This window comes from Neurospora crassa, linkage group V, assembly GCF_000182925.2.
Source record: "Neurospora crassa OR74A linkage group V, whole genome shotgun sequence".
NCBI classification, from domain to species: domain Eukaryota; kingdom Fungi; phylum Ascomycota; class Sordariomycetes; order Sordariales; family Sordariaceae; genus Neurospora; species Neurospora crassa.
The window spans coordinates 3,732,858-3,746,487 of NC_026505.1; the positions used below are offsets into that span (position 1 = coordinate 3,732,858).

The following is a 13,630-nucleotide window of genomic DNA, read 5'->3' on the forward strand; positions in this document are numbered from 1 at the left end:
GAATAGAGCGAGATAGTGTGCTAACAGAACAGGCAGAATCTTGATACTCCGGTAGTTAATGTTGCTAACACTTTTACTGAGATCTTGGTACTGTGTTTCATCGTCTTATCGCAACCATAGCACCAGAACGAGGCCTCGATTGCCACAATCGCAGAACCGGCATCTTGTGAAAGATGTTATCAATTTGTTTGAAGATATAGAGAGCACTCCCTGTCAAAAGCGCGCTACACTACGCATTTCATGCTGCTACCAACAAATCATGAGTGGCAGGGTTTTCTATATTTGACTGGCCAAGTTCGCTGACGAGGAGACTTTGGGCGCTCGCCATGCCCTATCTCGAGGCCATCGACTCTTTCAAGTGGACTGCACCGATTTGATGTGGCGCGAGCCAACTAGGCCTTATTAACGGCGTCTGGATCATGACTGTTTAGACTCCAGGCGATGTCAAAAAGTCAAACGGCGATCAACATAAGCAGAGACGTTGAAAACATCAGATCATGCGTCTTACGCAGGTAACGACACAATCCGAGCACTCGAGAGCGGGTGTAGCAGCACACACTCCTAAGTGTCAAGGTGCCACTTGACACTAGACGACACCGGGAGAAGGCGACAAGAAGTTCCGGGATAGCTGAGATCCAAGCCACGGGCTGACAGAGCTGAGATGGTGTCGCGGTGTCGTTGGCGTTGGTGTGTCTGTGCAATGTCGTGCAGGTGTACCATGAGAATGGAACAGCGAAGGAGGAGGGTGCCGGATGGGATGAACCGAAGAAAAACGGAGCCACAATTGTTTCCCAAACCAGCCATCAAGGAGGACCCAATTCTTTTCGAACTGGTGACATTCGAGATCTCGTGAGCTCGTAGCGGGAGCAATGGCAAATGGTTGTGAGTCGAGGTGCTGCTGATGGATTGGAGGTTGGCTTAGGTTGTAGTGTAGCTGGGACTTGGAGGGCAACCCGAACAAACGGCGTCACCACTCTGCCAACACCTCCACCGGGCTCGGGCCCTTCCTTGATTTACTACCCCACCTCAGCCCACCTTCATGTCACTCGTCTTTTGTTGACCCCTCGGAGCTTCTTCCTTTGCAACACCAGTCCAGGAAATCTGCCAGGCCATTCGACCGCCATTCGAACCGTCTGCTCCCAACCTCGGGTCCTCAGCAGCAGCAGCAGCAGCAGCAGCATCTGAACGGAGTCGAACATGGGAGTTGATATCTCATTCGTTGCTCATGATCTGCACCATCTCTACACTACGCGTGCAGGTAAGTGTCTGAGGGAGGACTGTGCCAGCTGAAGACGCAGTCATTGTCTCACTAGACTGGAGCACCTGGGGGCTCTTGGAGATATGTATGGCTTCCAGCACCGTTGATGGTTGTTGTCGATGCCGCTGTCGCCGCGGTCGCCTTGGTCGTCGCGATCATGGCATGGTAAAAGATGGAAAACCGGCAGGTCGGGTATCGATGTAAGGTGCTCCGCCCCGGTCTGGACCTTTGTTCCGGGGGGCTGTTCACCTTGGCCGGGACATGGTCGGGCATATTGCGTCTCACGGCATCGAATCGAATCGGTCGCCATGAGCCTCCTGATTGCTTTAGCCTGCAAGGCAACCCGACGGTCTGGCCGATGCGCACAGCTGGGTTTTGTTTTGTGTTGGTTTTGTCAGTGGTGTTTTACCTTTTTTGAACCGGAGGTTTATAGCGGTCGGGTTGTAGGTTGCCTGCCGACCATTACAGGTACATACATCGATGTGTGCTTCCAAGACTGCGCACAGACGACGGGAGGGGCTGTGGGGGCTAGGTACCTCCACCTGGGTGGTTTGATTCGACAAAGGTTTCGTTTCAGACTTCAGTAGTCTTTACATACCCCGACTTTCATCCATCTGGTACCTGAAGAGCCTAGCAAGCTACCGCAGTATAGTACTAGCTCGAGGAGCCGACCTAGAGGTAGCTCGACGACGGTGAGGGCGGCAATACATGACCCGGACGGCCAGCACCGAACCGAGGTCTGAGGAGGCTGGGGAACGGAGAAGAGGAGGACGATGATGATGATGATGATGAATTTCAACAGAAAATGGTACAGATAGATGCACAAGCAGCTAGCAGGAGGAAAAAGGGGAGGCGCAGGTGCCAGTTTTTTTGTTGAGGCGCGACGCCGCAAAGAAGAAGAACAAGAGGACCGTGACGGAAGAGGAGACGAGAGGAGACGGGCGCTTTCGTCCCATCCCATCCCATGTGTGGATGGCGCGGATGGGACATGCAGTGGTCCACCATCTATCTGTCCATCCGTCTCCGGGCATCCACCGTTGCACCAAAAGGGGGTGCCACTGACTGACTGACAACACTTGTTCCATTCTCGAGGTTGGATTGTCATTTCTGTATACATGCGTACCTCACAGGAAGTTCAGGCACTTTGCATGTGGTAAAGTGGTGCCGCTCGATGGACGGAGAATCTGGAATCTGGGGCGGCAGACGGAACCATTTCCCTGCTTGTAAAATAACGAAAGGAACTGAAAGACCCGGACCAGGGTCTCTGATCGCCCTACGAAATTCCCATGTGCAAGTCATTGTTTTTGCCTCTTTGTTTCTCTTCCGTCTTCGTTCCAAATCATCGTCGTTCCATCCTCTTGGCAACTCTAACCACGTAACGACGACAGCTCCAACAACGATTCAGTTCCCGAGAAAACAGCGTTAGCCAGGCAACCAGGGTCAGCATCACAGGAAACCCAAAGTACGGTCAACGACTCGCATCGAATTATCACTGTCTGATTTTCATGATCTGGATCCATTCTGCCAGCTGTGCCAGTCATAGAACGTCTTGCCAGTTTAGACCGCGTGCTCTAGACAGCTGCTCCATCTCGCGACCTGCAGAAAGACCCGTCAGACCCGTCCAGCGGAAAAAATAAACACAAGTCCAGATCGAGTTTGCTGTGGCTATTTCCATTTCCATATCCCCATCCCTATTCGTATTTCCTGCTGCGTCATATTCCCAGCCAATCATCGACCATCAAGCCGCCTCATCGCCATCCAGCCTGGGCCCAGCGAAGCGCATCCATCCATCCAGGCCATTCAAACCATCAAAGCCCGTTCGGTGCCAAACATTCAAACAAGCCAGCGTGCCCTGCCCTTTCCCTTTTCCACATCTCCCGAGTTTCGAGTCCCTCCATTGCTTCGACCACGACGAGCCACAACAACACTTTGCCACTCATCGCCGACCCGTCTGCCGTTCCGAGAATTCGAAACGCAGCAATCAGACGCCAGATCTTGTATACCATTCATAGGACGGGACCCGCCCCACTCAAGAGGCTGGAATCGAGCCTATTTGTTTTCCTCCCCCTTTGAACCATGCGCCGGGACCTGATAGCACAGAGGGTCTAGCTTGTCTCGTGGAGTCTTCTCCCCATTGAGTGCTTGCTTGCTGCTACATACTGCCGCTGCTCCCACTGCCACCGCTGTTGACGGCGCGATTGGTGACGGCAGCCGTTGCCTCCACCGGCTTTGCACCAAAAAGGCCGGTCATGAAACTGCGGCCACTGCTTGTTTCTACCACTCACCAGCATCCCCAGTCTCCCAAGTCGTGCCCGTCTCTCCTGCGCCCAGCCTGCTAGCACAAACCAGCCGGGAAGGTTTTCATCAGAGCCACTTGTCTGTGTTTCAGAAAGGCCCGTACCCAACGCAAGGTACCCGACGCCGACTTACAGAGGTAGTAGCCACTCGGCATTGCTGCTGAGCCTCAAGGGTCTTCGTGTCCGGAGGGGGCCCGAGAAGCAAACGTCTCCCAGTTATTCGAAGCCTTACCAAGTCCACACCTGTAGTTACACATACACACACAACATGCGCGCGCCCTGGCTCGGATCTTGACACTGAAGAAGAAGAAGCAGCAGCAGAAGAAGAAGAAGAGACAGAAAAGAAGAAAAGTTACATCCAACTCGTTACATCTTCAAGACTCGCCTCACTTTCCTTTTGAGTTGTCATGAGAGGGAATGTTGATGCTGGGCCGGTGGTGCCCAATATGGTTCACTCTGAAGCCGACTATGTCATGGTTCGAAATGCGGATGGAACGGAAAGCCCACAGCGCATTTTCAGAAGGCACAAGGTTTTGCCCCGTCCGGGTACAGCGTCGTCGACTGGTTCGCGAAGCTCAAGTCCCGCTCGACCTTCGCGGCCTACCCAGCTACGGCGGTCAAGACATCGACCAGCCGGCCCCGAACCGCCGCCAACGCCGCCTGCTCATTCACGTGCCTCGTCGTCGGCCAAGTCGATGAAGTCGATAGACCAGTCAAGCCCAACAAACTCGGGCAGTCCGCTGCAAAGCACAGATAATGTCCAGCATGTTGAGCCACGTCTCCCGACCACGCCGCCGAACCAACGTACTCCGCCAACTCCGAATCTGACTCCTGAAAGAATTCCTCCGCCCGCTCCAGAACCACCCAGACGGCCTACCAGGCCCCAGCTACAGGTCCAAACTCAGGCCCAGGCCCAGGCCCAGTCTCAGTCTCAGTTCTTGGCCCAGTCCCGGCCCCGGCCACGGCTCGCTGTCGGTGGTCGGATGCCGTCCAATGCGACAACGATAGACTCAAGATCGGAATCCTTCAAAACAGCGCCTGAAGTCCCTATCACTCCAGGAAATGAAGATACTGTGCGGCCCGAGATATCGTCGAGAAGAACATCGCAAAGTACCATTCGTCAGGCTAACAGAGGAGCCAAGTTGCAACCGCAGACTGTAGGTTTGGGCATTGATATCGGGGTAAATTCAAGCGTTGGAGATGGATTAACGCCAGCAACAGAGAGGGAAGTTCAGCTTGGGCGAGACGCGTACGACGGCGGGTGGGGCGGCGAGGAAACGCAGGGAGGGAACTTGAATTCTGATGAAGACGTGGAAGAGGAATGGGACGAAAACTTGGAAAGGAATGTGATTGTCAGCAGGCGACGTGCTGCACCCGCCTCGAATAACACCAAGGACCGCAACTCAGTGTTTATGGGACCACCGACCACCACGACAGTTACACCAACAACCAATGCGACAACGATAGTACTGCCTTTGCGCGCCATGAACCTCGAGGAACAGCAACGGGGCCTCCCTCTCTCGGAGCCATCCACGAGCGGGGACACACGGCGCTTTTCTACGACCTCGAACCAGTCCGGCACATCCACAATTATGGGCACAATAGTCGTCGGTGATGACACGGGTTCTCAGCGACGCAACACTCTCCGACACGTACGCAAGCCTACTCTGCCTCTGCGCGATTCCGTTTCCGATCTTGCTCCATCAACTACTTCTTTTGTTTGTACTCCGGCTCCGGCTTTGGTTCCGGCATCAGATGTGTTCCAACGCCGACCGCCACCGCTAGAACCAAAGTCGGGTGCCGCCCCCCGCGAAAGCTATTTTTCCACCACTTCGATCTCGAGCCGGAAAGCCCGAAGGGATGTGTGGAAAACTGGGTCAATTCCTGTGGTGATTGTCCCAGAGCGTCGAACCTCTCTCAAGTCCAACGGAAGACCTCCTTCTCTCCGGTCGATGAGCAGTCGGAGATCGCGGCGAAGCCAGAGTCTGAGCTCTGTTGGACGATCGTATGCATCCGCAAGCAACTTTACGATAGACATATATATGGACCAGCCGCGGCGCAGCCGGACCATCTCTGAGTCCGACAGATCTCGAGCCGGCGACCCACGAACGGCCGATTTTCCGCCGTATATTCCTAAACGGTCATCATCTCTTTCCGCTCCTACCAGTCGCAACGTGTCGAGGACCGGCTCTCTCACCGCCGAAAGCCTCCGAGCTCATGACGCGCTTTATGAGCAACACAAGGCTTCGCAGACGGTTGAACGGGCAGTGGAGAGACTACAGAGGGAAAAGCGACCGCCTCCGAAGCCGGTAAATACCTCCAGACACTACCGCAAGACGGTTGACGGAAATGAATTGGAGCCAGAGCGACGCCAATCTGGAACTATCAATATCAAGTTCTCTCCTTCCATTCAGTCAAGCAACTTTGACAACAGTGACCCGCGAACGCCGCGTAGCTTTCCTGCTGATCACAATGATGATGGAGGTCCTCGTCATAGCTACGAATACAACAAGAGGAATTCCGTCCAACACACACCTTTCTCGCAAGCCTCTGTAGAGACGGGCGCCTCACATGCCGAAGTGTCCGAAGCAAGGGCGATAGTCATGCACCAGCATCAGAACACGTCTGTGATGCTTGTAGACAACTCGACCAAGCCGTCCAAGGCCTCTTCGTTGGATCGTCAGAGGTCTCCTCCAACGGCCACCCCCGCCATTGCCGCAACAGATGCCGAAGGAAACCCCCTAACACCGCCACAGGACCTCTCGAGGGAAGATGCCAATTTCTCCCCCTTGAGGAACCCGAGAGCACCCCCCAAACCGCCGCCGGCCATCAACTTCATCCCGGCAACGCCTTCTGGCCTGACACCTACTACGGAAAGACAGAAGGAGCTTGGGAATTTCTACGATGACATGCCCGAGTCAGACGAGCCCAAACCCGAGAGCGGATTCGCCATGCTCCGCCGGAAGCTGAGCCGCCGCCGAACCTCCGAGACAACTGGCACTCGTCCGGGTTTCCTTACTCGCACATTTTCCTTGTCAAAGTACACCAAAAATTACGAGTCAGATGGTGGCAGCAGCGGTAGGTTGAAGAGACCCCACCTGAAGAGGTCCTTCACGGCCGATGACGCCCCCGTCGAGCCAGACAAACTGCATCCCGACTGGCGACCATCCTACCAGTCTGATTTCTCCGACAGCGGAAGTGAAGACGAGGAGCACTGGGACTACCCACCCATCGACAACCGCCCCCAACGGCCCGGTCTGGTGCCCAAGCGGAGCTTGAGCCAGCGGATGAAGAAGGCATTCGCCATCATGCCCCTGCGCAATGGCTCAAAGTACGACGCCACATACTCAACAGACAGCGGCGACATGCCCGAACGGGACAAGCGGACCATCCGACGCACGCCGAGCGGTAACCTGCGGGTCATGAAGATCCGGCAAAGCCTCGAGTCTATGGCACAGTCCATGGCACGGCCATCCATCTCGTCCGAAAGACCTACCAGACCGTCCATCTCCTCGCCATCGGATACATCCCGACCGTCCATCTCTACCGAAGCACCTCCTCGACCATCCATCTCGCCCGACTCAAGCTCAACTCGGCCCTCTATGTCATCCGAAAACCCACGCTTCTACCCGCCCCGCGTCCGTCGAAACTACGGTGCTCTCTTCCAGCGCCAACGACCACCTCCTCCCGCTCCTGCCATGTCAGCAGCGCCACCCCTCACCCCCTCATCTGTATCCACCTTTGCGACCGGCCACTCTGTATCCCCACCCATTACTACTACGGCCGCGCCTGTACCACCGCCCGTGAAAAGACGCGGCAGTCTTAGCGAGAAGATTATACCTGTCTTGAACGAAAAGGTCAACATTGTGCGGAGGATGAGCGAGAAGCGGAAGGAGAAGAAGAGGGATGAGATGCGGAAGACAATAAGTCACCCAAGAGTTGTTAGGGACGGGTTGGGGGAGGTGATCAAGCATGATACAGGGAGAGAGATTTTTGCGATGAGTCAGGGTCAGCCTCAGCCGCAGCAGGGACAGGGGCAGTCACCGCCTGCTGTCAGGGGGTCGCCGCCTAGGTTAGGGAGGGGGTCACCTATCTGAATTTGTTCAAGATTTTGGAGTTGATTGGGCATGAGAAACACAAATGCACGAAGCTGTCACCAGAGCTGACAAAAAAGAACCACCAACGCCACGAAAACAAAGAAGACAAGAGGTCACAGAATCATGTTGATCATGAATATACCAAAAGAAGAAGGATCATGGTTACGATACGAATTTGTTATGCGGTACGAAACGAAACAACTGAATCAACAAGAAGAGAACACGGCAATGAGAGTATGACCTGATGAGACCAGGAACGAAGACACCTACACTCATACACACCCACATACACATAGTACCAACATCCATCATCCAAAACGGCAACACTCCTTTCTTTTTTTTTTCTCCTTTTCTCTCTTGGGCATGTCTTCCCTTTTTGTTTTCGAAGGGCGGAGTTCGATTTCACAAAACATTGCTACATATACCACTTCTCTCATCGTTGTCTTGTAGCTCGCTCCTTTCCACGCATTTTCCTAGCCGTTCAGCGCTTACCCTAGGTGCAGGGAAAGCGACGACAAAACAAGAACACTACTTGCAATCTAGCATAAGGGAAGAACTGGGCGAGCGGGCGGGCTGTGATTTTTCAACGTTTACATACCTTTTATATATATCCTTGTATGATTTCTTGATGTTTCTCTCAAATTTCTTTTCTTGATTTTTATTTTTATTTTTTTATTTTTTTTTCGCTCTCTCTATTGGTTCAAGCGATGAATGACGGTGGCACGGGTGACTAAGAAGACAATTTTTTTTTCCTTGTGATGGCAGTTATCAGATTATGATGATCATGAATGAAACGTTGATAGAGGAGGGAGGGGTATTTGAGGGTTTCGACGGTTCTAGGTGGTACCAACCATATTTATGTATAAGGAAATGGAACACGACATGTAATGACATGATTGGTTAGGGGGAAGAGGAAAGTTTGGACATGAAATGCACCGACCGATTCATATTAATCTAGGTAACTCAAGTTCTTTTTTTTTTTTTTTTTTTCTTTTTTCAAATGATGCTTTTCAAAATGATTTTGTCTGATCTGTTTTCTTCCAAGTGTCGTCGTATTTTTTTCTTCTTCTTTTTCTCGGTTTCACAGTTACGATATCCTTCACATCGGGTGATTAGGAAACATAGCTCGAGCGGTTATAGAGGGAGCGAAACCCTCTTAGTGTGTGGATATGAGGTGACAAGAAGAGAATTGGACACTGATCCCATTCCCGTAGGCATATTGTAGCGAGCGACCTCCCATACATACATAGCAAGATCCCAGTTATCACAAAGAAATGTTGTTGTTGTTTTTTCGAGGAAGAAAAGAGAAAGATCCCAATTCGAAATTAGATACCCCGAAGAAAGACCGTCTCAGGTACTTACGCATGTGAAGAAAATATCAAGTAGAAAGGAGCTGCTCAACTGTTGATTATACGGACGGGTGCGTGCGAAAGAGGGACAACTCCAGCGAAAAGTCCCAAAGTCAGTCAGTCCGTTTGCGGACCGTAGGTAGGTACGTACCAACGTCATCGGCATGTTGATGCCTTCGCGGGCCGTTTTCGGTGAGTGCCGAGCAACCGAGCGCGCCGCCCATAACTAAGACCAAGATCAAGCCGCTGCCGTTGGTATTTTTAGTTGCTTTTGGGTCTTAAGTCCTGCAATAGTGACGAGTACATTCCAATCAACTAACATGAGCATACCCATTCGTGGTGGATAGCTGATAGTAGGTGGTACACACTCAGAGTTATGACAGTAGTGGTAGTAGCAATGCGTAGGTAGTGTCATGCTCCGATTGCGGTCAAAAAAAGATTCGAGGACGGGGATGGCGGAAAGATACCGCCCGAGATTGCAACTTGCAAGACACTTGACGATAGCATCACGAATATTACCCAGTTTGAGACGAAAACCGTTAGCAACTTTAGCAATTTCTGCCTGAAGACCGCAGACAGTAATCTAGCATTCATGACTTCTTACAGTCGAGCACCGGTTCTGGTAAAAAAAAAAATACTTGAAGAACGCACTATAGTCGAGTGACCAGAGGGGATACACTCCAAATGGCCGCCCGCTCTTGACTCTTGACTGCCGGGAGCAAAACATGGTCTTGGAACTACTTACCTTTCTAACCCCACAGAGCTTGATCGAGTTTTGATTTCTATTCTTGTAAATATGGACCCTCCGTAAACGGCGACCTCTTCTTCTTCAGGGCATGCTGATGGTGTCGCTAATGAGTTGTGAACGGCCTCCATGGAGCCTGACGCTCTAGCATCGAAAGACGAAAAAAAAATCGTTCAGCTCGGTTCGGCCGAGGTCAGGTAAGTGCCGGGTTAGGAATCGTCCGCACGCACGTACAATGTGCTGGTAGGGTAGTTGTCAGAGTGCACTTGGCCTTTGTTTGCAGAGATTTCAAGACAGTAGCACACTGCCTATTGCGTACATACATATCTACTTGCTCCTCTTACCTCGGGTATGTAACGTAGTGTCATAGTATGCCGTGCAAAGATCCGACTGATTGCTCGCTATATACGATAGTGAAAATCAGAAAAATGCTTTGTTCTCGAGGTCGTGCCAGTGGCTGACTGGACGTTCGGAAACGGGGAGGAGCATCGAGGATTTTCAATATGCCGTCTTCGTCCATCATAGCAGCCATGGTCGTCCATCCCTGGGAGCTCTCTCGTTGGGGCCCATACCTAGAGTGGTCTTCGAGAGGGGAAGGTTCCCTCTTATAAAGGGTGATCTTGTTCTCCGACTTTGAACTTCCTTCTTCATCGACACATCAGGTTCCTCATCATCTTGACCTTTACTGTCATATGCTTGTCTAACCCAGCTCGCTGCTCCCGATCTACCTATCTCGTCAACATCACTCGCTTGTTGGCTATTGTCTTCCTTCTGAACATCACTGAGTTTGCACTCTTCTGAAGCACCCCAACTCCCAAGAGAAAAGTCAGGATCCCGGCCAAAATGAAGACGTTCACTACCCTCGCCTCACTGGTGGCCTCGGCTACTTTCGCCAACGCTCAGGGACTCTATATCGACCTCGAAGGTCGAGCCAGATGCACCATTCCCAACGCCTCCTACTGTTCCGGCTCTTCCATTGTCCAATGCGACGGAACCTTTGCTCTTAATAGAGTGGACTGCAACGCCGTAAGTGCCACCTGCACCCTCCATGCTTAGGTACCTCGATCAACTAACATGAGAAACGACAGGTTCTGGTTGGAGCAACCCCCGCTGGCAACGACGGTCAAGCCACCTGCTGGGAGTCTTCCGCCGTCAGCGGCAATGCCGCCTGCCAGAAGAACTGCCGCGTCTATGCTGTCCCGGCCCCGTTCAACTTGGCGCCTGATGAGTGTACTCCTTACTTCCCCAGGACTACGACCCTTGCCCCAACCATTCCTCCAACCACTGCCTCTACTACAGCCACTGGTGCTGTCTCTACTACGGGTACTACCACTGCCACTACTACGGCCACTACCACTGCTACTACCACTGCCACTACTACGGGGACTACCACTGCCTCCAACACCAACACCGATACCAATACCAACAGCGCCCCTACCCTCCCGCCACCCACCACCACCAGCCAACCCTCCACCACCGCCTCCGCCTCCAAAACCTGGGACCACTACCACTGGACTAAGTCCCACGGCCCTTGGCCAGAGTGGACCACCACTGCTTCGGCCTCCGCTTCGGCCTCCGCTTCCGCATCCGCCTCCGCCGCCCCGACCCGCGCTCCCCATCCCGGCCCCTGGACCAAGAAGCCTTGGCCTAGTCACAAGACCAAGTGGGTGGAGACTTCCACTGATTGCGAGACTGATACTGTCACCGCTACCGCTGCTCCGGTTACCACCTTGCCTACCAAGGTTCCGGTGCCGGTGCCGGTGCCGGTTCCCACTACTCTGACAACTCAGGTTCCGGCTCCGGCTCCGCCTCCGAACCCGCCTGTTGTTATTGTTCCCACGCCTCCAAGCCCGCCTGTTGTTGTGCCCACCACACCTCCAGCAAGCGAGACGTCGGCTTCCTCACCTATTGGGGTCTCGCCGCCGCCTGTGGTGACGGCTGGTGCACAGAAGATGAAGAAGACTGCTACGGCGGGGTTGATGATTGTCGGTGGAGTTATGTTTTGGTTTCTTTGAGTTTCTGCCGAGTTGGATATGATGGAATAATGGGATGGGAGAGAAACGTTTGGGGTTTTGTCTTTTTTTTGTTTCTGTTTGTTGTAACGGAGGATATGAATGGGTTGTTCGCGCTGCTTGTGAGATATTGTGGTGGGTGTGATAATTGTTAATGGTAAAAAGAGGAGGAGAATGAAGATGAAAGGGAACGACTAGTCTAGATCAGATGATCAGGTAATCTTTCTAAAACATGAAAAGACGAACCAAGGTTCAAGTGCTTCGTGTGAACGTGAGTTTGCTTGGTCTCTTTGGGTTTTGGTGGAAAATGACTTGCCTGCCCCGAGGAAATTCGTTTTTTTTTCGAGGGAAAAAGAGTGAGGAGGCCGTGAGATTAGTTGAAAGAAAGCAGTTGAAAGGCTGAGGGCCAGGTTCAAACATGAATTGCTCGTAGTTACCAGACTTCCGAACAGACATCTGGGTTCCAGGTTGACTCTTTGTCGACAGCTGCTTTCCCTGGGGTAAGTGGTTCCTTCTTGTTCCAAAGGCGGCATCCTTCCACGCGGGATAGCCTCTTTCCACGCGAGCGATCTCCTTCTGCAGAGGTAAATTTCCGTAGACACGTTCCTACCTGATGCCCCCACGATGGCATAGACCTGCATCCCTCCCGCGGTCCCGACAAGGTGTCTGTTGGCGGCTGTTCACTTGAACCATTCAGTGCTTGAGGGTTAGGAGTATGTGATACCAGTCTCCACGATATCAAACAAACATTGTTCGCCGGTGTCTATGGCGAGAGGAACTGCAAGGTGAGAAGTTGATGAGTCTTTCCGGTCTACGCCGTCACCTTCGTACTCAACTCCAATAGAGTCAACACGTAATCTATCCGGAGCTAAATATGGATGCATGAGGTGCTGTAGTGCAAAGGGGGGTCGCATTCGGACCCGGCACAACGGGCTAATAACAGGGACCTGTCAGCCAATAGTGTATGGTAATTTCCTATAGTCGTTATCAGTCCAAAGTCGTCACGGTGGAGAGCCTTTGGATACGTACCTAAGTAGTGTCGGTAATATCGGCCATATCCTCCGTGTTCGTGATAGGTAAGGTAGGTATGGTTGATGTGTTTTCTTTTGGATCTTGGTTACCATTTGGAGGGTGGTGGTGATGGCTGGCTGACGTTGATTTCGGCTAGCTGGTCGGCGTAAACAAACACCCAGTAAGGAACACCCCTGAACGCCACTGAGCGCCTCCTCCTCCTGATGCCGGGCCCAGGCGGCGTTGTTGCCGCTGCAACCCTCTTTCCCCCCGGGCCGCTGTTTGTCCCCGGGCAGATGGTCCCATGGAGGTCTGGATTAGGTCAGCTCCCACGTTCCGGCACTCACCCTCTTCTTCACAAGTCCATGAAACGCGACGGTGCCGGATCTGCAACATCTCCAGCGTTCGGTTCATCATGGCTACCCGGTCGCCTTGGTGATCGACTCTGATAAGCGAACAACTTTAACTAACAGCTTTGGCGTGCCGGTTGCGGCTCTTCTTGTAAATGGTCTTGGGAGGCAGTGATCAACATTCACATGAAAGACCCCGACATCACCGAGCAGTGTGGAAGTCATCAATCAACACAAACATGTTCAGTCAATCACTTTCGATGCGTTGCATTGACTTCTCCTTGAGAACCTTCCACTTAACAATCATTTTATTGATGGGCCCACCGGGCGTTAGTGGGGCTACGCTCGTACACTAATGTAGCAGTGGGCGCCGTTGGCGAGACTCACCAGGACCGCCGAGATGCCCCTGGACCCTCACCAAACGAATTAAGGACTTCACGCCAGACCTTGCTCACAAGTCCTGAACTTCTTCCGTTGTTCCAATCTTGACTGCGCCTCCCCGAGAGCGAGC

At 52.7% G+C, this 13,630-nt stretch overlaps 4 protein-coding genes across 4 annotated transcripts; 3 read left to right on the forward strand and 1 right to left on the reverse strand.

Annotated features, from left to right (window-relative positions):
- Positions 1-163: 163 nt before the first annotated feature.
- On the forward strand, positions 164-1,576 carry NCU16998 (hypothetical protein). The gene has a single exon (XM_011396533.1). The coding sequence runs from the start codon at positions 877-879 to the stop codon at positions 1,183-1,185; it is 309 nt and encodes a 102-aa protein (XP_011394835.1). The 5' UTR covers positions 164-876; the 3' UTR covers positions 1,186-1,576.
- Positions 1,577-3,052: 1,476 nt separating this feature from the next.
- Positions 3,053-8,252, forward strand: NCU01349 (hypothetical protein). Its single transcript, XM_956342.2, has one exon. It carries the CDS (start codon positions 3,963-3,965, stop codon positions 7,650-7,652), a length of 3,690 nt encoding a protein of 1,229 aa, XP_961435.2. The 5' UTR covers positions 3,053-3,962; the 3' UTR covers positions 7,653-8,252.
- A 797-nt stretch (positions 8,253-9,049) lies between these two features.
- NCU01350 (hypothetical protein) lies at positions 9,050-9,877 on the reverse strand (the record flags this gene model as incomplete). The annotated part of the gene is made up of 4 exons (XM_956343.1): positions 9,050-9,093; positions 9,153-9,247; positions 9,606-9,620; positions 9,747-9,877. 4 exons carry the CDS (start codon positions 9,875-9,877, stop codon positions 9,050-9,052), a joined length of 285 nt encoding a protein of 94 aa, XP_961436.1.
- A 712-nt stretch (positions 9,878-10,589) lies between these two features.
- Positions 10,590-11,761, forward strand: NCU01351 (hypothetical protein; the record flags this gene model as incomplete). Its single annotated transcript, XM_956344.1, has 2 exons — positions 10,590-10,772; positions 10,835-11,761. 2 exons carry the CDS (start codon positions 10,590-10,592, stop codon positions 11,759-11,761), a joined length of 1,110 nt encoding a protein of 369 aa, XP_961437.1.
- Positions 11,762-13,630: the final 1,869 nt, after the last annotated feature.